This window comes from Motacilla alba, chromosome 27 (genome assembly GCF_015832195.1).
Source record: "Motacilla alba alba isolate MOTALB_02 chromosome 27, Motacilla_alba_V1.0_pri, whole genome shotgun sequence".
In the NCBI taxonomy this organism is placed as follows: Eukaryota; Metazoa; Chordata; class Aves; order Passeriformes; family Motacillidae; genus Motacilla; species Motacilla alba.
In genome coordinates, this window is record NC_052042.1 from 3,451,841 (window position 1) to 3,478,042 (window position 26,202).

The 26,202-nt window shown below is 68.3% G+C and overlaps 2 protein-coding genes across 3 annotated transcripts; one reads left to right on the top strand and one right to left on the bottom strand.

Moving 5' to 3' along the window:
- Nucleotides 1-711: 711 nt before the first annotated feature.
- GJD3 (gap junction protein delta 3) lies at nucleotides 712-2,281 on the top strand. The gene is given in 3 exon segments (XM_038163085.1): nucleotides 712-1,135; nucleotides 1,395-2,087; nucleotides 2,089-2,281. Coding segments are annotated over 2 exon segments (720 nt in total). The 5' UTR covers nucleotides 712-1,135; nucleotides 1,395-1,421; the 3' UTR covers nucleotides 2,143-2,281.
- An 852-nt stretch (nucleotides 2,282-3,133) lies between these two features.
- On the bottom strand, nucleotides 3,134-25,667 carry RARA (retinoic acid receptor alpha). Of its 2 annotated transcripts, XM_038163082.1 has the most exons (9): nucleotides 25,495-25,667; nucleotides 18,532-18,827; nucleotides 7,305-7,453; nucleotides 7,058-7,199; nucleotides 6,021-6,181; nucleotides 5,758-5,934; nucleotides 5,476-5,680; nucleotides 5,139-5,297; nucleotides 3,134-3,694 (listed from the first exon to the last, which is right to left on the bottom strand). In XM_038163082.1, exons 2-9 carry the CDS (start codon nucleotides 18,707-18,709, stop codon nucleotides 3,483-3,485), a joined length of 1,383 nt encoding a protein of 460 aa, XP_038019010.1. In that variant the 5' UTR covers nucleotides 18,710-18,827; nucleotides 25,495-25,667; the 3' UTR covers nucleotides 3,134-3,482. The 2 variants fall into 2 exon arrangements, with proteins under 2 accessions (XP_038019010.1, XP_038019011.1); XM_038163083.1 differs by lacking the exons at nucleotides 18,532-18,827; nucleotides 25,495-25,667 and adding an exon at nucleotides 12,378-12,643.
- Between the last annotated feature and the right edge of the window lie 535 nt (nucleotides 25,668-26,202).

Sequence of the window (26,202 nt, forward strand, 5' to 3'; positions counted from 1 at the left end):
CCAGGCTGCAGCAGCCTGGTCCCGTGGAAGGTGTCCCTGCCTATGGAAGGGGATGGGGCTGGATGAGCTCTAAGCTCCCTTCCCATCCGAACCATTCCACCATTCCGTGAACCCCCAGGGCCCCCCGCGCTATCTCGGTGCTTTGCTGGAACCCAGTCAAGTGTGGAAAGCACTGTCAGATTTTCCACTGGCTCTGGAGAGCGTCTCTGGCGCGTCCCCTGCGCGGGCCGGGCTATTTACAGCTCCTCTCTGCTCAGCACGGCCCATGGCAGCCCCCACGGGCCGCGGGGCTGCTCTCGACTCTGGCATCACCCTCATGTGGATGCAGAGCTCTGGGAACACAGAGTGGGCCGCAGAGTCCACACCAGGAGTTTCCCATCCCAAAATCTTGGATGGGGTGCTGGGGATGTTGGATGGGAGCTGGGCTCTGGGGCATCAGGCACTTCCCCACCCTGGGCATTGCATGAGGGGGGCTGAGGGTGACCTGTGCTGCCCAGGGCTCTGCTCCCATCACTGGAGAGGGGATTTGAGGGCTCACCAGCTGCTGTCAGCACTGGGCAGGGGCTGGCAGGAGCCCCGGCCGTGTCACACGGGGTTTTGTAGGGATTAGTCTACACGTGCCAGAGCTGGGGGCAACCTGGGAAGATCCATGGGACCCCCAACAGCCCTGGCACAGCGTCCTGGAGCAGAGAGGGCTGGTGCCAGCCGTGAGCATCCCCAGGCACTGCAGGGCTGGGTGTACCCAGGCTCTGATGCATCAGGGGGTGATGCCAGAAAGGCGGGAGGGGTCTTTTGGGCACCGAGTGCTGTGGCCTGGGGACTCTGAGGCCCTGAGGGTTCGGGAAGGACAAAGTTTGGGGGCATTTCTGCACTGAGGGGGCCACCACGGCTCTCTCAGCCTGGGAGCTGCTGGCCCTGGGCAGGGCAGCTTTTGTCCTGGAGTCCCACCGGCAGCGCTGAGCCCTTCCCTCCCTCCAGGCGCCCCTGCGGCTGCTCTGTCCCTTTAAAAGGACTCCAGGCGTGGCTGTGGGACCATTATCCCATCCCAGCTGGACAAAGAGACTGGACAGTCCTGCACGGCCCTGGACAGCCGGCGCCAGCAGCGCTGGCACACCGTGGACCGCAGCCCACGCAGGTACGGGGCTCTTGTGGGGGACCAGAGGGGGACTGGGGATGGGGGATCTGCTGGTCCTGCCCCTGTTGGTGTCCTTGGACTCATCGCTGGGGGAGCGAGTCCGGGGCACAGCGGGTGCCTGGGGACACCCCTGGCAGTGCCTGGGCACCCTCCCGTGAGCGGGGACACCGCGGTGCGCTTGGGAATGGCGGGAGGATGGAGAGCTGGAGGGGCCGTGCTGCCACCAGGGTCCGACCCCGCGGTCACTGCGTCCCCCCAGCGCTGACCCCGCTCCCGCAGCGCGGCCATGGGCGAGTGGGGCTTCCTGAGCTCGCTGCTGGACGCCGTGCAGGAGCACTCGCCCATGGTGGGCCGCTTCTGGCTGGTGGTGATGCTCCTCTTCCGCATCCTGGTCCTGGCCACCGTGGGCAGCGACGTCTTCGAGGACGAGCAGGAGGAGTTCGTGTGTAACACGCAGCAGCCGGGCTGCAAACCCGTGTGCTACGACGCCGCCTTCCCCATCTCCCACTATCGCTTCCTCGTCTTCCACGTCGTCGTGCTCTCGGCGCCCGCCGCCCTCTTCGTCATCTTCGCCGTGCACCAGGCGGCCAAGCCGGGGCGCGGGGGGGCTCCCGGCCAGCGCGCCCGCCGCCTCCAGCCCTTCTACGTGGGCAGCGTGGTGGCTCGGATCGCCGCCGAGCTGGGCTTCCTGCTGGGCCAGGCGCTGCTCTACGGCTTCAGGGTGCAGCCGCTCTTCGTGTGCCGCCGCCGGCCCTGCCCGCACCGCGTCGACTGCTTCGTCTCCCGCCCCACCGAGAAAACCGTCTTCATCCACTTCTACTTCGTGGTGGGGCTGGTCTCGGCGCTGCTCAGCCTGGCCGAGCTCGCCCACCTCCTGCGCAAGGGGCCCCCGGCCCGGCCCGGCTGCTGCCGCCGGCCGCAGGAGCGGGGCGCGGCGCCCGGGCAGCCGGCGGGGGGCTGCGGAGGGACCCTGTGCTCCCCACCCGCGGGGGGACCTCACCGTGTGACACCTGCGGAGGGACCCTGTGCTCCCCACCCGCGGGGGGACCTCACCGTGGGACACCTGCGGAGGGACCCTGTGCTCCCCACCCGCGGGGGGACCTCACCGTGTGACAGCTGCCACGAGCTGTGGCCGCTTTCAGCCCGGCGGTGACAGCGCATCTCCCGGCCCCAGAGGGGTCTCGGCCCTCGCCGGGCCGGGCCGGGCTGTGCCCCGCTGCCCCCGCTGCCCTCCGGTTCCTGTTGTGGGCGCGGGCAGGGCTGAGCCGGCAGCTGCTGGGAAAAAAAAACACGGACAAAAAGAAAATAAACAGGTCCCATCCCTGCACAGTGGCAGGAACACCCCCGACCCCCCGGCTGCCCCCAAACCCTGTGCTGGGAGTGTCACAAATGCGTCAGGGCTGGCCCCTGGCATAGAGGGACACGACTGTGGCCTCAGGGGTGGGAAGATCCGAGCTTTAGGGTACTGGGGAGGACCCCAGAGGGTTCTGTCCCGGTCTTTGGGGATGACCAGACCAGGAGAGCAATATGGGGGGGCCCTGGGCTGCCCTCCTGCAGCAGAGAACACCCCCCTCAAACGGGGCTTGGGGTGCCACAGCCTGACCATCTCCTCCCCACCCCTGCTCCCCCTCCTCCCCTGGTACCCCCACAAGAATAACGAGCCAGGCACTAGAATAAATAAACTTTATTCTGGAGCCAGCCCCCCCCGTCCCCCCTCCCCGTCCTCCCCGTGCCGGCAGGGCCGGGCCCCCCATCCCCGCGAGGCCGGGACTGGCACCACCCTGTGCCCCCCACAGTCCCCTCCCCGCCTGGGGGGCCGGGGCAGGGCCCGCCCGGTGCCCCCCGACTCTAAATCCACTAAAATCTCAACAACAACAACAAAAAAAAAAGGAATTTAATAATAATAAACCGTGTGCCCCCCTCCCCCTCCCCCGGCAGCACCCGCCGTGCCCCCTCCACCTGCACAGGCCTAAAAACCCCTCCAAACTTTTACAAAGGTTTTAAAACGTATTTATAGATATTTATAGATATTTATATATATATACTTTGCTTTCTTTTCTCTTTTAAATGACTCTGCTTCCTCGGCGTGCGGGGCTGGCCGGGCCCCCCTCCGCGGACGGCCGGGGCGGGGCGGGGGTGGCTCGGTGGTCGCGATCCCGTGGGTGCTGGTGCTGGTGGGGCCGGGGCGTCCCCGGGGCCGCGGCCGAGGTCCCCGCGCCCCTGAAATGTGACTCAACCAAGGCGCTGGGCCCGGGGCTGGGGGGGTCCCCGCGGGGGCTGCCCAGGAGTCCGCCCCGGGGGGGCCGCAGCCGGGCCGGGCTCTGTCCTGGCGCGCGCCGGGCGCGGGTCACGGCGAGTGCGTGGCCGGGCTGCTGCGGTTGGAGCTGGGCGAAAGGCTGGGGCTGCAGCTGCCCGGGGGGGGCCCCAGGCTGCCCCCGCGGGGGCCGCCCGCCTGCCCCCCCAGCGTGTCCATGCCCTCTGAGTTCTCCAGCATCTCCTGGATGAGCGGCGGCATCGAGCCCGGGATCTCCATCTTCAGCGTGATCACCCGCTCGGCGCCTGGGGGAGGGCAGGGGTCAGCGGGGTGCTGCCACGAAGTGGCGCTTCCAAAACGGCAAGCTGAAAGTGGCACCCCCAAATGGGGCGCCCAAAAGAACCTCAAAATGGCACCACCAAAACGGCACGCTAAAACTGGCACCCACCACAAATGGGTGCCTGAAAATGGCACGCCCAAAACGGCAGCCTGAGAGTGGCAGCCTCAAATGGTACCCAAAAAAACCCCAAAATGGCACCCCCAAAAGGGACCCAAAAAAACCCAAAATGGCACACTACAACTGGCACCCCCCCAAATGGGCACCCAAAAACTGGCATCCAAAAAATGGCATGCCCAAAACAGCAGCCTGAAAGTGGCACCCTCAAATGGTAGCCAAAAAAACCCAAAATGGCACCCCCAAAAGGCATCCAAAAAAACCCACAATGGCACCACCAAAATGGCACCCTGAAACTGGCACCCCCAAAAGGCACCCAAAAAAACCCAAAATGGCACACCAAAACTGGCACACTAAAATTGTCACCCCCAAATGGTACCCAAAAAACCCCAAAATGGCACCCCCAAAAGGGACCCAAAAAAAACCCCAAATGATACCACCAAAATGGCACACTAAAACTGGCACCCACCCCAAATGGGAGCCCAAAAATGGCACGCCCAAAACAGCAGCCTGAGAGTGGCATCCTCAAATGGTAGCCAAAAAAAACCCAAAATGGCACCCCCAAAAGGCATCCAAAAAAACCCACAATGGCACCACCAAAATGGCACCCTGAAACTGGCACCCCCAAAAGGCACCCAAAAAAACCCAAAATGGCACACCAAAACTGGCACACTAAAATTGTCACCCCCAAATGGTACCCAAAAAACCCCAAAATGGCACCCCCAAAAGGGACCCAAAAAAACCCCCAAATGATACCACCAAAATGGCACACTAAAACTGGCACCCACCCCAAATGGGAGCCCAAAAATGGCACGCCCAAAACAGCAGCCTGAGAGTGGCATCCTCAAATGGTACCCAAAAAAAACCCACAATGGCACCACCAAAATGGCACCCTGAAACTGGCACCCCCAAAAGGCACCCAAAAAAACCCAAAATGGCACACTAAAACTGGCACCTACCCCAAATGGGTGCCCAAAAATTGGCACCCAAAAATGGCACGCACAAAACAGCAGCCTGAAAGTGGCACCCCAAAACCAGTACCCCCAAAATGGCATCCAAAAAGTGACACTGCCAGAACAGTACCCTGAGAGCATCACCCTCAAACTGACACCCCCAGCTTTGCTTCTCCCTGGGCACTGAGGACAAGGGACATGGTGACATGCCCAGCAAGATCCCTGGAAGATGCAGTGCTGCGTATGTCCTCTTCTTCATCCCTTCTGGAGGATGCTGAGTGACCCAGACCCCCCAGTGTCCCCTGGATGCTCCCTCAGGACCCAGAGATGCAGGAGCCTCACCCTTGGCGCTGATGCTGCGCAGGTCTGTGATCTTCATGAGCATCTTGGGGAACATGTGGGGCTTGTTGGGCCTCCTCTTCCTCACGTAGATCTTCAGTGCCTCCAGCAGTGGCTCCTGCAGCTTGTCCACCTTGTCAGGCTGCTCCAGATCCTGGCGGTCTGGGGAGGGGGCACACACAGTGGTTGGGGGGAGCAGCACATCCCCCTTGCCATCCTGTGGCTTCCCAGCTCCCACCGCTTGGGCTTCATTTGGGGTCTCCTTGCTCGGCCATTGGAGAGGACTCGGGGCTGCACCGGGGGCCCGCGGGCAGCGGCAGGTGCCCGTCCCTGCACCCACCTCCGCAGATGAGGCAGATGGCACTGAGCAGCCCCGTCTCGGCGTCGTCCATCTCCAGCGGCAGCAGCTGGTTGGCGAAGGCGAAGACCAGGTCGGTGAGGGGCCCGAACCCCGCGTTGTGCATCTGCGTGCGGTTCAGCGTCAGCCCGTCTGAGAAGGTCATGGTGTCCTGCTCCGGCGTGTAGCGCGTGCAGATCCGCAGGATCTGGGGGGGCAGAGGGCGGGGAGCTCAGCCTGGTGTCCCCTCCCCGTCCCCGTCCCCGTCCCTGTCCCCGTGCTCACCAGGATGTCGAGGCAGGCGGCTTTGAGGAGGGTGATCTGGTCGGCGATGGTGAGCGTGGTGAAGCCGGGGAGCTGCTTGGCAAACTCCACGGTCTTGATGATGCACTTGGTGGACAACTCGCTGAACTTGTCCCACAGGTCGATGTCCAGGGACACGCGCTGCTCCGAGCTGTTGTTCTGTGGCGGGAGGGGGGGGATGAGGGCACGGGGGGGGTGCTGCCCTCCCCAGCCCCCCAGGACCCCCGGGACCCCGCGACACTCACCGTAGTGTATTTGCCGAGCTGGCAGAGCGCGGGGAAGGTCTCCTGGTGGGCCTTGCGCACCTTCTCGATGAGCTCCTCCACCTCAGGTGTGATGATGTAGCTCTCCGAGCACTCCGGCTTGGGCACGTCCTTCTTCTTCTTGTTCCGGTCATTGCGGACGGCTGCAGGAGTGGCAGGGTCAGTGTCACCTGGCCCCGGTGCCACCCAGCCCCTGCCCCACCACCCCTCAGGGCAGGATGGGGACATGCCACCAGCAATGGGCTCAGCTGTAGTGACAAGCTCCCAGCAGAGCCATCAACCCCACAGATTCCTTTAATCAACCCCCCAAGTCCTTAGGGGTGCAGTTGGACCCAGCACCCTTGGGGGGCCCACACCCCTCTCCAAGGGGACAATGCTCTGCAAAGCCAGCACATCAGAGAGGGACCCCGGGGACAGAGAATGGCAGCTGAGCCACCACGCTGGTGAAGGGCACAGGAGGGACCCTGGGGCTGGCAGCTGGGAAGGGAGGAGCAGCTGGGAGGAGCCTCAGCCCTGCAGGGATCAGCCTCTGTAGGCTGAGAGGGCCAGGACCCCTCTTAGGTGCAGGGTGAGCCCTTGGGATGCTGAGCCCCCCCAGTACTTCCTGGCCCCCCAGGCTCTGCCAGCTCCTCCCAGGGGTCCCAGTCCCTCAGGGGTTGGCAGATGGGGCAGGACTCAGGGAGGCAGCTGTGCCTCAGCAGCCCTATCCCCCCAGGCACCCACCACGGGGGCACAGCCGGGCACCATGACAACTGCCAGTGGAGCCGGGAGGCCTCCTCAGCGTCATTTATCTCTGACATTATCAATCATGTGTTGCCCGGGCAACTGCCAGGCTGTGACACAATCCCAGGGGGTCCCCATCCCCCCCGGGCCTTGCTGGGCACACGGTGGGGGCTGCTGGGATGGCCCATCACACGCAGAGCCCCCTGGCCAGGACACCAGGCAGGGTGTCCCATCCCATCCCTGGTCTTCGTCCCTTCCCCTTCCCCATCCCCGTCCCCGTCCCCATCCCCACTCACACTCCTTGGACATTCCGACTTCGAAGCACTTCTGGAGCCGGCAGTACTGGCACCGGTTGCGTGTCACCTTGTTGATGATGCAGTTCTTGTCCCGGTGGCACGTGTACACCATGTTCTTCTGGATGCTGCGGCGGAAGAAGCCCTGGGGACCCCGCGCGGCCCGGTCAGCGCCCGGCACGGGGACCCCGAGCACCCCGAGCGCCCCGGGGGAGCCGTGGCGGCAGCCGGGGCCGGCGGCAGCGCTCACCTTGCAGCCCTCGCAGGCGCTGACCCCATAGTGGTACCCCGAGGACTTGTCCTGGCACACGAAGCAGGGCTTGTAGATGCGGGGCAGGGGCGGGGGCGACGGGGGGCTGGGCACGATCTCCTCCGAGCTGGTGCTCTGCGTCTCGACGGCTGTGGGGAAGGGGAGGCACTCAGGGCATGGAGCCCCCCGAGCAGGGACCCCTCACCCCGCACCCCGCGGCTGCTCCCCAGCTCCAGGGGTCCCGGCAGCCCCAGCCCAGCGCTGCCCACCCCGGCCCTGGCGCCAGGTCGAGCGGGGCCAGCGGGGAGAGGACGCGTGCTGGGAAGATGCAACGTGACATTTCCAGGTCACAGAGACGATGTGGAATTCAGGCAGACAAAAAAAAAAAAAAGGGGGGGAAAAAAAGAAAACCAAAGAAAAGAAAAGGGCCGGGATCCCAGGAGCCCCCAGCCCAGGCAGCACTGCCAGTGGATGAGGGGACAGAGGGTGCAGGGCCAGCCTGGGGGGTCGGTGCCACACACTCACTCACACGTGTGGGCACACGTACAGTGTGACACCTGCACATACAGGGTGACCCCCACAGCCCCAGGGTCACCCCCAGCCAAAGCATGGTCCCCCAGGAGGGGACAGGCACGGTGGCACCCAGCTGGCACCCCGAGGTCCCCCAATGGAGGACATCCCCAAGGGCAGCACTGCCTTTGTCCCTGTAACAAGCAGACCCTGGCCCTGACAGCACAGGGGGACATGGCCAGTACACCCCTGCACCCCAAAACCTCACGGAACATGCCTGTTCCCCTCCTGCACCCCAAAACCTTGAGGTACATGCCTCTTTCACCCCAGAAGCACCCCCATCCCCCAGGGGCCTGCGGGAGGTGCCCAAGTCCCCAGGTCAAGCCTTGGCCCTGCCCTAGCACAGCCCGGGCAGGGGGGGTTCAGTGCAGTTGGGGTTCACCCCTGGAGCTGGGGGGGGGCTCAGCGCAGGTGGGTGCACCCCTGGCATGCAGGGCAGGGGAGTTCAGCACGGTCAGGGTGCACCCCTGGAGCTGGGGAGGGGCTCAGCACGGTTGGGGTGCAGCCCCAGCATGGGGCACAGCCAGGCAGGGGTTAAGCGCTCCCCGGCTGCTCCGGGATGTTTGCGAATGTTTTTCTGCAGCAGAGCCAAGCGAACCAGTCAAACAGGATATTAAAGGCCAGGCCCGGCGGGGGAGCCTGGGCCCCCCCCCCGCCCCGCCGGCCCCTGCACCCCAAAAAGGGCCCCACGGCCGCCGGAGCCCCCCCGGGGCCGGGGAAACGCGGGGAGCCCCGGCCGGGGACACCCGGCCCGGAGAAGGGGCCCAGCGGAGTGGGGGGCTTTGGGGAGTGAGGGGTGGGGTCCCCAGCCCGGCAGTGCCACGGGCCCCTCGCCAAAGGGCACGGGACGGGGCCAGGGAGGGGACAACAGGACAAAGCCACCCCTGACGCTTGTCCCCAGGCGCCAACGGGGACGGGGAAAGTGCGGGGTGTGACAGGAGCGAGCGGGAGAGGGTGAGGAGTACGTGGGGTGGGATGGGATAGGAGTGTGTGGGGTGGGAACGGAGTGTGTGGGGTGGGATATGAATGTGTGGGGTGGGATATGAACGTACGGGGTGGGATATGAATGTACGGGGTGGGACACAAGTGTGTGGGGTGGGACATGAGTGTGTGGGGTGGGATATGAATGTACGGGGTGGGACACAAGTGTGTGGGGTGGGACATGAATGTATGGGGTGGGATATGAATGTACGGGGTGGGACACAAGTGTGTGGGGTGGGACATGAGTGTGTGGGGTGGGATATGAATGTGTGGGGTGGGACGCGAGTGTGTGGAGCAGCGGGGGAGTGTGCAAGGCAGGATTTGAGCGTGCAAGGCGGGATACAAGCGTGTGTGGGGGGCTGGGAGGGCGCAGGGAGGGATGGGAGGGTGCGAGGTGGCACTCAAGGCTGCGAGGTGGGATGTGGGTGTGCGGGGTGGGATCCGAGGGTGCGGGGGTAGGACACGGGCGCGGGGGCGAGCGCCGGGCAGAGCTCCCGGGCTGAATAAATCACCGCTGCCACTCGAGGGAGCGGAGCCATTAAAGTGACTGAGAGAACGTCGTCTATAATTTATCGCCTCTTTTATATAATTTAAGAACTTCCTCGTGGAGAGCTGCACTCACAAAACGCGGATTTGACAAGATTTTGATGCGCTGGATGCGGAGGGGGGGGAGGGGACCCGGCTCCCTCCGCGTCCCTGCGCTGCGCCAGCACCCCGGGAATCCCCTGCCACCGCCGTCACCAGCCCGGTGCCACCGCGGAGGGGACACGGGCACAGCCGCCAGCCCGGCCAGCTCCCCAGGAGCCCCCCTCATGGCAGCACCAAGCCTGGGTGCCTCTCGCACCCCTGGGGGGCACGGGGAGGGCACAGAGCAGCACCCAAAGGCGCTGAGCGGGGCAGGACGGGTGCCAAGCTGCCCTGCTGGAACACGGCTGGGTGACGGGGTGCAGCTGGGGACACGGCGGACCCCAATGCTCGGGCTCAGCCCGCCCACCCCCCCTTCCCCCGCAGCAGGGGGGACCCCGCTGTCCCCCCCGGCCGAGGCAGCGCAGCCCGGCTCCAGCTGCAGACCAGATGCTGCGGCTCCGCCAGATCCCGGGCGAACGCTGAACGCGCCGCCCCCGCCCGCGGCCCCCGCCGGCTGCTTCCTGCCCGCGCCGGGGGACCCCGGGGCACCCCGACACCCGCACCCCCGCCCTGGCGTGGGAAAGCGCCTGCGGGGACACCCCGTGTGCCAGTGCCCGGCGGGGACACCGGCCTCCGCGCCACCACCCCGCCGTGGCTCCGGGACAGAGCCCGGCCAGCGGAGCGGGGAGGACGAGGATGAGGATGGGGGGATTAGAGGGGGGAGCCCACCCGAGGGTCGCAGCGGGGGTCACCGGGGGTCCCCGCAGCCCGGTGCGGCGGCAGTGCCGTGATAGGGGTCCCAGCCCCCCACAGGAGGGTGGAGGCCCACCCAGGGCTTCCCTGCGGATGAGAATCCCACGTGCCCCGAATTCCTGCGCCTCTGCAGGAGAAGGGGGAGGAAGGGAGGGAGGGAAGGAAGAGGGTGCCGGGAACCCGGAGCCGTGGGGTGCCCGGTCCTGCTCACGGCCACCGGGCACCGCCTGGTCCCGAGGGGCATCCTGCCCAGGACCCGGCGTCTGCCCCCTGCCAGCACCAGGGTCTGGCTCCCCAAAACCCCGACACACCCATCTGTGACCCACACTTTTCACAAGGCCATGTGAGGCCACCCTGTGCCCAGCGTGGGGGTGCCACGCACCATCCAACCCCACGCACCCCTCTCACACCCCCACAGCACTCCCAAAACCCCCAACAGCACACGGCTCCGCAGGGGCAGGGGGTTCCCACTGTCTCGGTGGGCTCCTTCAAGATCTTCCACCACCCTCAGGAGCTGCCTCGTGACTCCGTTTCCCCATGGTGGCAGCCCCAGTCCTCTCTGGGGGTGTGGGTGGGCTCCCCGTGCCCCCCGAGCAGCTCTGGCTCCCATGCCAGCACAACACGCCCCGCCGGGCAGGGCAGCGCCACGCTGGGCCAGCAGCCAGCACCACGGGGCCAGCGGGCACAGCCGCAGCTGGCTCTGAGGAAACTGAGGCACAGCACGGCACCACTGAGCCCTGCCCGGGCTGGCACCCCCGGGCTGGGGAGACACGGCACCTCGTGTGACGTCGGGAGCGGGGCACAGAGCCAGGGAGTCCCGGCAGCGCCCGCCGCCCACGCGCTCGCCAGGTCACGGTCACCGTGACCAGAGCCCCGAGGTGCCCCAGCTGGGGCACGGCACCCGCGGCCAGCGGCGCTGCGGCCCGCGGGGAGGGGGCTCCGGCCCCCGCAGGACTGGGGGGCACAGAGAAGGGACAACGGCCCCCGGGGACCCTGCTCAGGACAGTCACAGCCGGGTGGGGGTGTGCGCTAAGGGGTGGCGCTGGAGCTCGGGACCCCCGTGCCCACCCTGCCCCAGCGAGGCCTCGGGGGCTGCCCCCACCCCTCGCGGAGCCCCCGCACGTCCCCAGCGCAGACAAAGGCCCCGCGGCCGCGCTCGGTGCCAGCGCAAAGGTCGAGCGGCCCCGAGACAATGAGGGGAGCGACACCGGGGGACCGCGGCCGCACAGCCTTTGCACAGCGGGCACCCCGCCACGGGCCTCCGCCAGGGATCCCCGCCCTGAGCGGGGTGAAAGTCCCACGGAACCCGGCAGGACTTTCCCTGGGCCGTTGTGGTGGCCCCTGGGTGCCAGGACACCGGCTGGTCCCACAGCCGGGACACGGGACTCCTGCAGCCCCCCCCAAACCTCACTCGCCCCCCACGCCGTGGGCGCAAACCACAGCAGGGCTGCACATCCCCGCGGGGAGCAGCTCCCAGGCTGGCCGCGACTGCGCCGCCCGTGCCCCCGCTGCCCGCCCCGCTACGGCGGTGTCCTCATGCCCTCCGTGCCCCCCCCGCACACGCACCGGGCCGTGACCCCTCCAGGGACACGGGGCAGGGTCCCGCCAGCGGGAACAGGACTGGCCCGGCCCCATACCCACACCCGGGACCCCCCGGCCCACGGGGACCCCCCGATCCGCGGCAGGGTGGGGGCCCAGGCTGGGGCTCCCCCGCGCCTGGGCAGCAGCGGCGGCTCCGTCTGTAGTTAATTGGATTTTCCCGGAGCCTTTATCAGGAGAGAGCGAAATTCCCGGCCGAGCCGGCGCTGCCCGGACCCCGCTGCGGGAAGGGGGGGGGCGAGAGGCGACCCCCCCGTCCCCCTTCACCGAGCTCGGCCCCGACTGCCCCCGAAATAGGGCAGGGGGTGTTTAAAGAGCCGGCGGCTTCTGCGCATGGAGCGGCTGGGGAGGAGGCTGAGGGGCTGAGCCCCGCACTCTTCCAGGACCAGCACTCAGCTCGGCCCCCCGCCCACGGCCGCGGCCCCCGCACGCAGCACCGCACCCCGCAGCCCCCCCACACCCGCCCGGGCTGCGGGGCCGCTCTCCCCGGCCCGATGCGACGGACGGGGGGAGCCCGTCCGCCCCCGGTGCGCAGGTACCTACAGCGGCCGGAGCTGCTCCACGGCGGGGGGCGGCGGGGGGGGCAGCCCCGGGGGCCCGGCCCGTAGAAATCCATGCGGAGGAAGGGGCCGGGGGGCAGCCCCGCCACCGCCGCGCCCTCGTACATGGCCCCGGGGCGGCGGGGGCGGCTCCCCCGGCCGGGGCGGCCCCGGGCGGTCAGTGCCCCCCCCCGCGCCCCCGGGGCGCCCCGCGCCGCGCTGCCATCGCCCCGCGGAGCGGCCCCGCCGCTCGCTCCGCGCCCGAGCGGCGGGAGGAGGAGGAGGAGAAGGAGGAGGAGGAAGAGGAGGAGGAGGAGGAGGCGGGGGGAGGGGAGGAAGGCGCAGCCCCGCCGGCTCTGCGGCTTCGCCAGCCCCGGTCCCTCCCGGCACCCGCCGCCTCCCCGCGCTTAACCCGCTCCGCGCCGCGGGGCCGCCCCGGCACCGGCAGGCGAGGGGACACGGACACGGGGCACGGACACCCCGGGGGCGCACGGACACGCGGGGGAAGGGCACGGACACGCAGCAGAGAAATGGACACGCCGGGGGGGCACGGACACAGGACACGGACAAGAGCATGCGGGAGCTGGGCACGGACACTGAGAGGGACACAGACATGCAGGGGGTGATAAACGCGGTGGGGGCACGGACACATGGGGTGACACGGCGGAGAAATGGACACATTGGACAGGGCACGGACACGCGGGGGCAAGGGGACACGCAGGGGAACAGGGACATGCAGAGGGACGCGGACACGCGGGGGCAGTGCCACTCGGGAGCGAAATGGGGAGGGGCTCAAGGCGGGGCCGGGGGGCCCGGGGGTTGCCCGGCGGAGATGACGGGGCCCGGGGGGTCCCGGGGGGGTCCCGGGGGCTGCCCGGCGGCCGCAGCTCATTTGCCTAATGGGATGCTGGTGAACTGCGGGTGAACCCGCGGGAAGGGCTCACCTCGGCCTGACCCTCGGCCCCCCCCGGGGGGGTGGGTGGGTCTGTGTACATGCATGTTCACGTGTGTTCATGCGTGTCCCCAGTGCATCACGCGTGTCTGCATCCCCGCTGCAGCTGGCTGCGTGTGCTCCTGCTACACAGACACACGGGGAGGTGCGTGTGCCTGTTCAGGGCAGCCTGTGTGCACACACGTGTGTGCATTCATCCTGCACACACACACACATGTGTGTGACACCGTGTCCCACCGAACACGGGAACAGCTGACAAACACATGCACACACATGTGTGACACCATGTCCCCTCTGAGCATGGGAACAGCTGAGAACGTGAACACACGGGTGTGTGCACAGCCCACTGTATCTATCTGTGTGTGCACGCACATGTGTGTGCTGGCGTGTCACCCATGCAGGGCACAGAACCATGCGCCACCATCCCCACCACACCGCCCCTTCACACACGCCCCTGCTGAAGCTGACACCACAAACCCGGAGACCCCGAGTGGTGACAGCGGGGATGGTCACACGCCAAGGACAGGCCCTGGGGGTGCCACTTCCCTCGGCAGCGGTGATCTCCCTGCTGCACAGCAGGCACGCCACGGCATCCACACTGCCCTGGCCCCAGCTGCCCAGCCCAGGGCTGCCCTGCAGGGAGAGGAGCCCCCCTGAGCCCCCAGCTGGGCCCTGCCATGGGCAGGAGGAGCACAGGGGTGTGCACGGCTGGACACGGACGGGAGGGCGCGGGCACTGCCTCGCACATCTGAGTGTCTGTGTGTGTGGCTGTGTGCCTGTGTGCATGTGTGTGGCCCTGTGATTGTGTGTGTGTGTGTGCACGTGTGTGGCTCTGTAACTCTGTGTGTGTGCGTGTGACTGTCCTGTGTGCATGTGTGGCTGTGCACATTGTGGCTGTGCACGTGTGTGTGGCTCTACATGTGTGGCTGTCCCTGTGCGTGTGGCTGTGCACACGTGTGGCTCTACATGTGTGGCTGTCCCTGTGCATGTGGCTGTTCACATGTATGGCTGTACATGTGTGTGTGGCTGTACATGTGTCACTGTTCACGTGTGGCTGTCCCTGTGCGTGTGGCTGTACATGTGTGTGTCTGTACGTGTGTGTGTCTGTGCACGCATGTTGTTGTCCCCGTGTGTGTGGTTGTGCACATGTATGGCTGTACATGTGTAGCCGTCCCCGTGTGTGTGGCTGTACATGTGTGTCTGTGCACACATGTTGTTGTCCCCGTGTGTGTGGCTGTCCCCATGTGTGTGGCTGTGCACGCGTGTGCCTGTCCCCATGTGTATGGCTGTACATGTGTGGCTGTACATGCATGTTGTTGTCCCCGTGTGTGTGGCTGTACACGCGTGGCTGTCCCCGTGTGTGTGGCTGTACATATGTGGCTGTGCACGCGTGTGCCTGTCCCCGTATGTGTGGCTGTACATGTGTGGCTGTGCACGCATGTTGTTGTCCCCGTGTGTGTGGCTGTACATATGTGGCTGTACATGTGTGGCTGTACATGCATGTTGTTGTCCCCGTGTGTGTGGCTGTACACGCGTGTGCCTGTCCCCGTGTGTGTGGCTGTGCACGCATGTTGTTGTCCCCGTGTGTGTGGCTGTGCACGCATGTTGTTGTCCCCGTGTGTGTGGCTGTGCACGCGTGTGCGTGTGTTCGTGTTCGTGCGGGGCTGCGCAGCGCGGCAGCGCCTGTTTAAATAATAATGGCAAGTCGGGGCTTTGCTTAGCCAGCAGGTTTCGAACAAAAGCCCAGCGCTGCTCCAACTTCCTGCAGCGAACATGACAAATGTCTGCTCTGACTCATTTACCAGCGCTGGAAAGAATGTGGCTGCGATGGAGGGGACGGAGGGGACGGCGCAGGGGACGCGGGCGGTGGCACCGCGCGGCCGGGCCATGCCGGAGGCCGCCCCGACGGGCAGCGCTTCCCATCCCGCATCGCTTCCTGCACCGCTTCCCACATCCCTTCCCGTCCCGCATCCCCTCCCGTCCCGCGTCGGCGGCAACAGGAAGAGACAGAGATTATAAAAAAAAAAAAAAAAAAAAAAAAAAAAACCAACCAAAAAACAAAGCCTTAATTCCAGAGCCAAGAGGAACTGGGCGAGGGGACACCCCGCACGTAATCCTGCAGTGTGAGGGGGACAGGCACACCCCGCCCTGAGCCACATCCCACCAGCAGCCTGGGGACACGAAAACGGGGCCCTTCCAGCGACATCCGCAGCCCCGCATCCTCCTGGCCCCGCTCCCTGAGCGATGCTCCGGGGGGACGGAGCTGCCTCCAAAAGGCAGCCGAAAACCCAACCCTACAGCCCATGCGGACCCCATGGAGGACCGGAGGGGATGGCTTTGGGATCACAGGCTCACAGTCCCCACGGACAGGGATGCCCGGGGCCCCCACACGAGCCCCCCCAGCCCAGCCCGGGGTGCTGGCCGCAGCCCCTCCCCCAGCGCCGCGCCGGCACCTCGGGGCCCCGCAGCCCCCCCGGCCCCGCAGCCCCCCTCTCGCCCGCCTACTTCAAAAGACCCCATTTATCCCCTTCAGCCGCTTTTGAGCCCGGCGAATTCCCGGCTGGAGCAGGCGGCTCCCCCCGGCCCCTGACAGTGATAGAGAACCTCCGCCTAATGGGCTTTCCCAGGCTGGGGGCCCAGCTCCTCATCAATCTTCCCCAGGCAGGGATGGGGGGGCCGGGGGGGTCCCCAACACCGCACCCCGCGGGGCTCCCCGGCCACTGCCCTGAGCGGGGCCCCCGGGCCCCGCAGCCCCCCCCGGCCCCCGGCCTGCAGGGAGCACGTTTTGCTCATTAATTTTTAAAAATTAATTAATTACGGGGCGCTGCGGGGGAGCGGCTGCGGTGCGAGGAAACCGGAGCCAGCGGGTAGGGTGACAGGCCAGCCCGGGCGCGGGGCCCCCTGTCCCGGCAGCCCGGAGAGGGGCCGGGGGGGCTGCAGCGGGGGCTGGGCTGGGGTCCCGCTTCCCGCAGCCAGGCCTGGGAATCAGGGCGAAGGAGGGTCTGGGGGGGCGGGGAGCCCCTCACGGAGCCCCGAGACACGGCACAGGCCAGCACTGGGCGAGGGGAGGGGACCTCCAGGGACAGCCAGGCGCCACAGAGCCCCCAGGGATGGGGATGAGGGCACAGGGACAAGGCAGAGGTGCCTCATGTGCCAACATGTGTGTACACACCTGGCACAGGGACACACTGCCGTGTGTCACCAACACAGAGGCACGGCGGGCACTGACACACACGTGACACACACGTGTGAGTGCACACACACGCACAGGGGGCACTGACACACACACATGACACACGTGTGACACACAGGCACAGCAGGCACTGGCACACACACACACGACACACGTATGCACACCCTGCACAGCCCCAGGTGTGACACACACAGGCACGGGGGGCACTGACACACACACACACACGTGATACACAGACACAGCAGGCACTGGCACACACACACACATGTGACACACGTGTGCACACCCTGTGCAGCCCCAGGTGTGCACACACATGCACAGAGGGCACTGGCACACACACACACACACACACACGTGTGACACACAGGCACAGCAGGCACTGGCACACACACATGTGACACACGTGTGCACACCCTGCGCAGCCCCAGGTGTGCACGCACAGCACACTGCCAGCAGCACACGGTGCCGTGGACACACAGCTCCACGCTGCCCGCGGGGGGCACACAGAGGGCGTGCACATCCCTGGTGGGAGCACACTCGTGCCCACACGCAGCTCCCAGCCCACCACATCCCCAGCCCGGCACCCACGGACCCGCCGGGCCGCCCACCCAGCCCCGCATCCCGGCAGGGGCAGCTGCACCCCCAGGAGGGCCCAGCCAGACCGGCCCCGGGGCCGCGCAGCTGCAGCACATCTGGCGAGGGCGGGACACACGGCGAGGAGGGGGTGGCGGCACCGGGCCCCCGCAGAGGGACACAGACACGGGCACCTCCCTGCGCCAGGAGCGAGAGCGGTGGCACCGCGGACACCCCGATATTGCAGGACCGACCCAAACAGGGCACCCACCAGCTGTGTGGATGCTACGGGCGTGGGGCAAGACATGGCGCCCCCACCCCCTGCATCCCTCGGGCACCCAGCAGGGAAGGCCAAGGGGAAACTGAGGCACGAATCACCACTCGCCTCAGGACACCCTCCAGCCGTGCCCGCGGCCCTGTCCTCAGTGTCAGGGAAGGGGGGGGACACAGGCGGCCCCCCCAGCCTGTTCCCACACGCCCGGAATGGCCCCAGAGCCAGCGCGGGGGAGTGGCCCCACCCGCCGACACCCAGTCGCTGAACTGGTCCCGCTGGGTCCCACCGCCGCCGGGGCGGCTCCGGCGGGGGACAGCACCCAGGGCCGGCCCTGCCCGGGCCTGCACCGGCCCCCGGGGCCAAGGACGGGCCGGGGGGGGCCCCGCCACACCCCGACCCACGGGGTTCTCCCCGGCAGCGGGCGCCGCAGGGCACTCATGCTGCAGGGAGCAGGCACGGGCACCCACCACCGTGGGGCCGGGGTGGGAAGAGGCCCAGCAGCCGTGCCACGGCACCCAGGGAAACTGAGGCACTCTGAGGGGAGCCGGTTTGGGGGGATCCCGGGTGGGAGCCCACCTCCAGCGGCTCCCAGCTGCCGTCATGGCAGGCGGTGATTACCGGGGATGTGATGGACGACCCTGTCATGGGGAAATGGAATCGGGAGCAGCCGCGATGATGATTGTCTTCATCGCCTTCATCGCCTCCCCCACGGCAGCCCCGCCACCGGCGAACAAAGAGCCACCGTGGGGACACAGCACCCACCCAGGCTGGTCACAGCGAGGGACAGGAACACCCTGGCCAGGGCCTGCAGGCCATTAATAACCAGCCACTAAAGAAGGTGGCCGCAATTAATGACACAACCCCATCAGGGCCACTGACCGCTCCCTGCCTCAGTTTCCCCAGCAGCAGCAGCACTCACAGGGACACAGAGGGAAAAGCACCCGGCACTCGCATCATGGAGTCCCCAGAATCAACTCCCTACAGGTGTGGCTGGGAGCAGGGACACCCTCCCTCACCAGTGCCACTGCCCCAGGGACACGTTATTCACCAGCCTGGGACTAGCACCCACACCCCATACTGGGGACAGAGCCTGCCCCTGAGGGGTCCCCACATAGCCCCCCCAGCACTGGGGGTGCCACCAGCCCCCGCAGGGCTCTGGTACTCACTGGCAGGTGACGGGGTGCTGTATCCACTGACGGGAAGCTGGTGCTGGATGCCAGCCAGGGTGCTGGGCGGCGAGAGCCCCCCCAGCATGTGTGGGAAGAAGAAGGCGTAGGGGGGCACAGGGTAGCCATTGAGGTGCCCCCCACCCGGCGTGGGGCAGGAGCTGCTGTTGCTGGCCATGGTGGGCTCTCTGCTGCGGGGGGCTCTCAGGTGCGGGGTCCCGGGGGCGAGCAGAGCATGGGGCCCGCGGGTGCCCCGCTGCCGGGCTGTCCTCACAGCTGGCGCTGGTCCTGTGGCACTGCAGGGAAAGAAAAGAGGGGCATTAGCACAGGGGCTGGCACCCCTGACCCCCCCACACAGCCACCAACCGTGCCTCAGTTTCCCCAGCCGCCGCAGGGCCACATCCCCTCCCGGCCCCAGGAGGGCGCAGCCGGCCGGGCCTGGGGCTCCATGTGGGATTAACGCCAATCCCCCCGATTAACGACACCGGGACGGCGGCACCGGCAGGCGCAGCTCGCTAATCCCAGCTTAGCTGGCTGGGGGGGACGGTGTGGGGACGGTGTGGGGACACTGTGGCCCCACAGGGCACCCCCTCCAGCCAAAGGCCACACCATGATCCCAAACCTGCTCCGCCAGGCCAGGCATGGGACATGGGGCACGCAGCAGAACCTGGGGGCGGCAGCCCCTGCCCCAGCCTGGGGGGGCTGCAGGGCAGCTGGGGACAGAGGGGGGGAGGACACGGGCACACTGGGGTCCCCTGAGGACAGCGGCTGCGCTCCAGGCCGGCTCTGCCGTCACGGCCACGCGCCCACTCCGGCTGCGCTCTCCCCGTCCCTGCGCAGATCCCGAGGGGGCTCAGCCATCCCCATCAGGAGGAGGGGGTTCAGCCCCCCGCGACCGGCACCGGGGGGCTCTGCCAGCCGCAGGGCTGGGCCGTGCCCGTCGCGACGCAGCCTCCACCCCGTGCCATGTGCCATGAGCCGTGCCACGAGCAGCTCCCACGCCAGGCCGGTGGGCACGGACCCCCGGCCCTGGCCGGTCGGGGGGCAGTGGGAAGGGGGGCGTGGGGCTTTCACAATCCCGGGCTGGCTGTTTATTTAAGTGCTGGCACGGGGCCCGGCGGGGGCTGTTTATTTGCCGAGAGTGCTGGCTCCCGGCCCCGCGGAGGCGGAAAAGGATCCAGAGGAACAAGGCTGGGCCGCCCGGCAAGGCGCTGGGGAGGGGCCGGGATGGGCATGGCCCTGCCCGCCCCCCCCAGAACACAGCTGGGTGCACCCACTACACGCAGGACCCCCCGCTCTCCCAACTCACCCCAGCACCCACCGACCCAGTGGGAAGCACCCATGGGGAGACCTATGCCACCCCTGAGGTGGGCACCCATCAGTGGCTGGGTGAGGGCCACAGCCCCCCAGCACACCGGCGAGTGCGGGATTCCCACAGGCACTGCCAGGGCACGGTGCCGGCCGCCAGCTCAGCATCGCTCTGGGGACAGCCCTCGCCTGGGGTCCCCACATGGCACCGCGGGGAGCCTGGCCTGCGGTGTGGGGCACTGCCCACGGCCCCCCCGGCCAGGCCGCGGCCCCCGAGTTGTGCTGGCCCGGGGGGGGAGCCAGGGGAGGGAGGCGCGGGAAGAACTGTTTATGTTTGCCGGTGCCAAGTGCTTGCCGGGCACCGCGCCAGCCGTGCCGGGGCCCAATTACTCAACCCGCTCGGGCCCCCCCACACGCCGCCGGCCAGGGACCGAGCGAGGCCAACGCCGCTGGCCTGGTCACCGCGCACCCCAGCGTCCCCCTTTCCCAGTGCTCCACACAGTCAAAAATGGCCAGGAGGGCCCAGGGAGTGCGGCCAGCCTTGCTCCCGTGGGTGCTGGAGAGCAGGAGGAGCTGCTGCCCAGAGGAGCTCCCCTGGGACCATGTGGTGCCACAGCCTCCAGCACACAGCTGCTCCCCAGTGTGGGGGCCGTGGGCATCCCAAATGGGGGTCCTGGCTGTCCCAATGGGGGTCCTGGCTGTCCCAAGCTGCTGTCCCTGGCTGTCACAGTCCCCCCCGGGTCAGCAGTGTGGGGCCAGGGGCCGTGCAGCCCCCTCGGCAGGGCCCGTGCTCAGCCGCCCCAACGCCTTTTCCTCCAGTCCCCGCAGGAGCTGGACGAGGCCCGGAGCTTCCTGGAATCCAGCGCCTCGTTCCAGCCCCGTGGAAAACGTTGCTGCGGGGCCCGGGCCAAATGCAGCCACGAGGAACCTCCCACCCAGGCCGGGGGTGGCCCCCGGGAGCGGATGGACAGACGCATGGACACGCAGATCAGACCGTTCCCAGGGCCAGCAGCAGTGGGGCTGGTGAGGGACATAATTTGGGGGGCCATGGCTGGGGGTGGGGGGACACAGCTGCCCTAGCCACCATCCCACTGTGACCCCAAAGAGAGCACAAAGCCCTCTGCAAAAACGTGTGCACGCCCAGACGGGGCAGGCAGCACTGGCACAGTCCCACGAGAGACCCCTTCCAAAAAGGCAGCCCCCCAGTGTGACCCCCCCAGGCTGGCTCCAGCACAGCCAGCATCAACCACAGAACAACCAGGGTCCCACCAGAATGGCCACACCACAACCCCCCCTCCCCAGTGACCACCCCAGCCAGCTACCCCTCCATCCCACCCTGACGCCCCCCCAAAACCCCCGGAGCAGGCAGCACCCCAACCCCCGCCCATGCGACACCCCCAAACCCAGCTGTGCTTCCTGTCGGGGCACACGGTGATGGCAGCGCCAGCGCCCGGATGTGACACGCCGGGGAGCGGGGGCACCGCCCTGGCACCCCCGGCAGCGGGGGGCCAGCGGGCCCGGGGGTGTTTGGGGGTGCCTGGCAGGGCAGCGGGCAGCGACCCAGCCCTTCCTGTCACGCCGGCGGGCACCGAGCTCCAGGCCGCAGCTTCCCCTTGCCACTCTCGATTCCCAGGCGGACAGGTTTCGGTTCAGTCCCGGCCCAGTTGTCACAGCCCATCACTCCAGACTCTCTCACCCCGCTCCCCTGCCACCCTAGAGTCTGTCGCCCCGCTGACATATCACCCCACCGACTACTGACCCCACTGACCCGCCACCCCAGGCCATTGTCCCCGCTGCCATCGCAGGGCTCACCACTGCAGCATCCCGCACTCCCCAAACCTGGCAGCGGCCGCTGCGTGCGTCCCCCACCCTCACCAGGACGGGCGACGGGGACCCTCCCCGTGGCAGGCTGTCCCCACGGTGCGTGGGCAGAGCGGGGTTGCCGTGCTGAGGTACGGGGGCACAGCATGGCAGCCTCCGGGCAGGGCAGGAAGCGCCTGCGGAGCCGCTGCGGTTGCAGCCTGCGGTTTCCTCGCTGGCAGCAGAGCCAGCCCGGGGTGGCCTCGCACGCGAGGCCAAGGGCCTGGCTTGCCCCCATTGCCCCCCGCCAGCAGCGGCGCCTCCAGGCCCCCCCGGGCAAGCCAGCGTTGTGCAGGGGTGGTGAGGTGCCCCCCTGACAGGGCTGCTGAGAGAGACCCTCTCCCGTATCCCCAAAGCTCCCCACGGTGAGTCACCGTCACGTTTCTCACGTCCCCGGGCAGGCGTGAATCATGCCCAGCCTGCGGCACGGCCGGAGCCAGCGGCACACACTCGGCCAGCGTGCGCCAGAGTTGAGGCTGCTGGGAACGGGAATCTGAGGATGCTGAGAGCAGCGCAGACCCCACGACCTACATCCTCCTCCCCGGGGCCAGCAGCCGACCCAGGGGCTTGCTCAGCCCCACCGCAGGCCCCTGGGCAGCTCTGGTGTTCCGGCATCCCAACACCAAGTGCAAGATACACCGAGCCACCACGGCTCCCCCAGCACAGACACGGGGCCAGGGACACCACACTGGCCCATGGGGACACTGTCCATGCCGGCAGGGATGGCGTCCATGCCGGCCTCCCCAACCCACAGAGGCACATGGGCACCCTAGGGATTCACCACTGGCCCTGTAGTGTGGGTGCTCACCCCAGCACCCCACATCTCGCTGCTGCCTGGAGCCACAAACTGAAATTCCACCTGTTGCGGCCGGGCCGACTCCGGTTACGCCGGGAACGCGCCGCTCCGGTTACACCTCCCGCACCCGGCACCAGACGCGCCATTCTTCTGCGGGAACAGGTGCCCCAGCCCCCGCCACGGCCCCTGGGATGGCCACAGCTGTGCCACAGCACCGCCGGCACCGCTCCGGCCTGGCCGCACCGTGGGCGCTTGAGAGGAGCAGGCCAGTCCCAAAGGTCCAGTGGTGTCCCAGCCAGCACGACCCACCAGCCCCTCACGCCACCCTGGGGACACACACACACACCCACCCCTGCCTGCCCATGGAGGGGACATGCCAGGGACAGCCCAATCCCCACCCTGCATCCCAACCCTCGGGATGAAAGCAGGAACCCACAGGCCCAGGGTTCACAGTCCTGGAGCGCCCATCCCAGGGGTCCCTGAGTGCCCCATCCACGGAGTCCCCGAGCGCCCCAGCCCGGGGGTCACGGAGCGCCCCATGCCAGTTCCCCAGGGGCTCAGGGAAGCAGGGGGACGGTGCCCCAGCAGCCACTCGCGGCAGTCCCGGTTGTTTTTAGCCGAGGCTGCGGCGGCAGCCGGCGCCCTGGGAATGGCGTGCCGGGAACAGCGCGGCCCCAGACAGCCCTCGCTGGCTCGGCGACAGCCGGCAGACAAGTGCAGCTGGCACGGGGCCGCTCGGGACACGGCGCGGGGGGACCCGGCGGGCAGGCGGCCGTGCGACACCCCCGCACACCGGGATTTGGTGGCACCGTGCCCCCAGCTTGGGCGGGCTCCCGGGAGCAGAGACCTGATGTACCTGGGTGGGCCAAACCGCTCCACGCCGCGGCCACCGCGACCCACCGCATCATGCCCAGGCTGGCTGCGGGCGGGCAGGCGGCCGTGCGCCGCTGCCACGTCCCCTTGCCATGTCCCTTGTCACTGCCTGGCAGCCGGGGCTCAGCGGGGACAGCGGAGGCCACGGCGGGCGCACGAGGCCCCTCGCCGGGCCCTGCCACGAGCCACCCCCCGCTAAGCCGCCTCCAGCCGCAGGGAGATTAACCCATTTTCCGTAATCAGCACATGTGTCACCGCAGATATGATCGCACCCCCCTCCCCGCACTCGCTGCGCCCCCCCCGGGGCTGGCGCTGCCAGGGGGCCCTGCGGCACAGGGGTGCCCCACGGCATGGGGCACCTTGAGGCTCCAGGCACGCACTGCAGGGGACTCACAGCTCCTCCAGCCCTGGCGTGCTGCAGCAGCGCCCCAAAAAGGACTGGGGGAGCCCAGAGGCCAGCCACCCTCTTCGTGGCAGCGCCGGCATCGGCGCTGGACGTTGCCAGGACAGTGGCTCGGGGCACGGCAGCTCGGGGCACGCGCGGCCAAATGTGGCACGTTGTCACACCAGAACCTCCTGGATATAAATAGATCTGGAGCGGCGGGATGGTGAATCCCAGCGCCGCAGGGCAGGCGGTGGCGGTGGCACAGCCGTCCCCAGGCTCTGTGGCCGCGACGCTGCTCCTGCCACAGGGACCGAGCGCGGGGACGCGGAGGATGTGTGAGGACAGCTGAGTGAAGCCAGGTGTCCCTGTGGGATGGAGCAGCCACAGGCACCGGGCAGCTCCGGATGAGGCGCAGGGCAGTGCCCTGCTCCTGTCATCCCACTGTCGGTGGCCGTGTCACCGTGTCAGCCGGGGGGGCTGCGAGCAGCGGGCAAAGGGGCCAGACACCCACCAGGACACCCACGGGCATCCCCGGTGCGAGCACCCACGGGAGCAGGCGCATCCCCGAGCCGCAGCAAGGTCACCCCCAAGGGCAGGGTGGGGGCCCACGGGTGACATATGGCCCGGGAGCAGTGGCCGCGGGGCCGCTAAGCCACCGAGCCGTCACCCGCTAATCCCGGCGCGGGGACGCGGCGGGCGCCGCACCCGGAGCCACCAGCCGGTGCCTGCCCGGCTCCCCGGAGCGGGGGGACCGGCTTGGGGAACCCCCGTGTGTCCCCCAGCACCCGCCGCGCCGCGGGGCGGCCCCTGCCACCAAGGAGGTCAAAGGTCAGAGGCACAGATTTGGGGGACGGAGGCACAGATTCGGGGGACAGAGGCACAGATTTGTCTCCGCACCGGCCCGCCCCAGCCTGGGGCGCCGCTCCCCGTCCCCGGGGGGGGGTCCCCCCTCTGTCAGGGTCGAACACCCGGCGGACTGCACCTCCAAGCCCCCACCCCGCCCACAGCCCGCGGGGGCTCCGCCGCCCCCGGCCCGGCCCCGGGATGGAGGCAGCGGCCGGCGGTCCCTTCCCCGGCCCCGCCGCCCCCCGCCCGGCTCCCCCGGGCCCCCCCGCCCGCCGCCGCCCTGTCAGCCGCGCAGAGCGATGGCTTCCTCCGCCCGCCGGCCAGGAAACGGCGCAGACGCCGCTCCCGCCCCCCGGCCCCCGGCGCCCCCCGCGCTCCCGGCCCCGCTCCCCCGCCGGGCCCCGGCCCCGCCGCACCCCGAAAAGGGGAAGCGGCCCCGGCCCCCCCCCGCCGCGGGAAGGTGGCGGCAATGTGGCTGCGCGCACCGGCGGCCCCGCGGAGCCCGGTAATCCCGGGGTGGTCTCCCCAGCACCGCGCTCTGTGGCGGTCGTCCGGTCCCCGGTGGAGTGTAGAGGCTAGCGGAGCCTCCCCGGAGCCCGGCCCGGGGAGGGGGGGCAGCGCTGCCGCCCGGGAGCGCCCAGGCGGTCGGTACCGGGAGAGGGAACTCCGGCACCCCCAAGCCCAGTGTAGGAGGCAGAGGCCGAAGCCGCGATCCCGAACCCGCTGCGGCTCCGGTGCTCCCGGCAGCCGCAGCCCGGCGGAGTCCCTCCCCCGCTGCGGGAACCCCGGGATCACCCGTTACCGGAGGGGGATCCCCAGAGGCGGTACCGGAGCCGCATCAAGACCCTCCTTCCCAACCCCGCTCCCACGGGCAGATCCAGATCCCCCTCGTTACCTGCTCACGGAGACTCCAACACCGAAATCCTTAAACCCGGGGAGTTCCCGGTGGTGGCTGCATGGCGGCGGCACCGGGAAGGAGCGGGGGGAAGGGGGGGGTTCGCCCCGGCTTAGAGGGGTGAGGGAGGGGTGGGGTGAGGGTTCCCGGGGGGGTTCACCGAGCGGCGGCCGCGGCCATTGCGAGTCATGTGCTCGCGGGGAAACTTTACCCGGGGCTGGGCCGGGCGGGGCGGCGGCGGCGGCGGCGGCGGCGGCGGCGGAGGGCGGGGGGGAAGCGGGAGGAGGACACGCCCCTCTCCGGTGGCCACGCCCCCGCCCCGCCTCGCCGGCCAATGGCGTGCGGGCGTGGGCGGGGCGTGGGCGGGGCCGACTCGGCTTTGTAACTCTTTGAAGTCTCCAGAAAGCGGAAGGGGAGAAAGTGGGTGCGCGCGCCGCGCCGGGGGGGGGCTCTTAAAGGGGCCGCGCACCGCAAATTCGATGCCCCCCCGCCCCCCCTTCAGCCTTCTTCCCCCCCACCCCCAACACACTCACAGGAGGAGGTGCCCTCACGCCCCCTCCACCCCAGCCCGCTTCTCTTTTCTCTGCTTCTGGATACCCACTCCCACCCCACCGGGTGGAGGATTGGGGCACCCGCATGAAGGAAAGCACAGGGGGTGGGCGCTCCAGGGGTGTGGGGAAGAGATGGGAACACACAGGGGGAAGAGGG

What these genes read in the sequence shown, in the direction of transcription:
- RARA (XM_038163082.1), bottom strand. Translation starts at nt 18,709, where the DNA reads ATGGCCAGCAACAGCAGCTCCTGCCCCACGCCGGGTGGGGGGCACCTC. An exon ending in GCGCCTGCGAGGGCTGCAAG is followed by an intron (nt 7,200 to 7,304) that starts GTGAGCGCTGCC and finishes CGGGGTCCCCAG; the next exon opens with GGCTTCTTCCGCCGCAGCAT. An exon ending in CCGCCTGCCTCGACATCCTG is followed by an intron (nt 5,681 to 5,757) that starts GTGAGCACGGGG and finishes CTGCCCCCCCAG; the next exon opens with ATCCTGCGGATCTGCACGCG.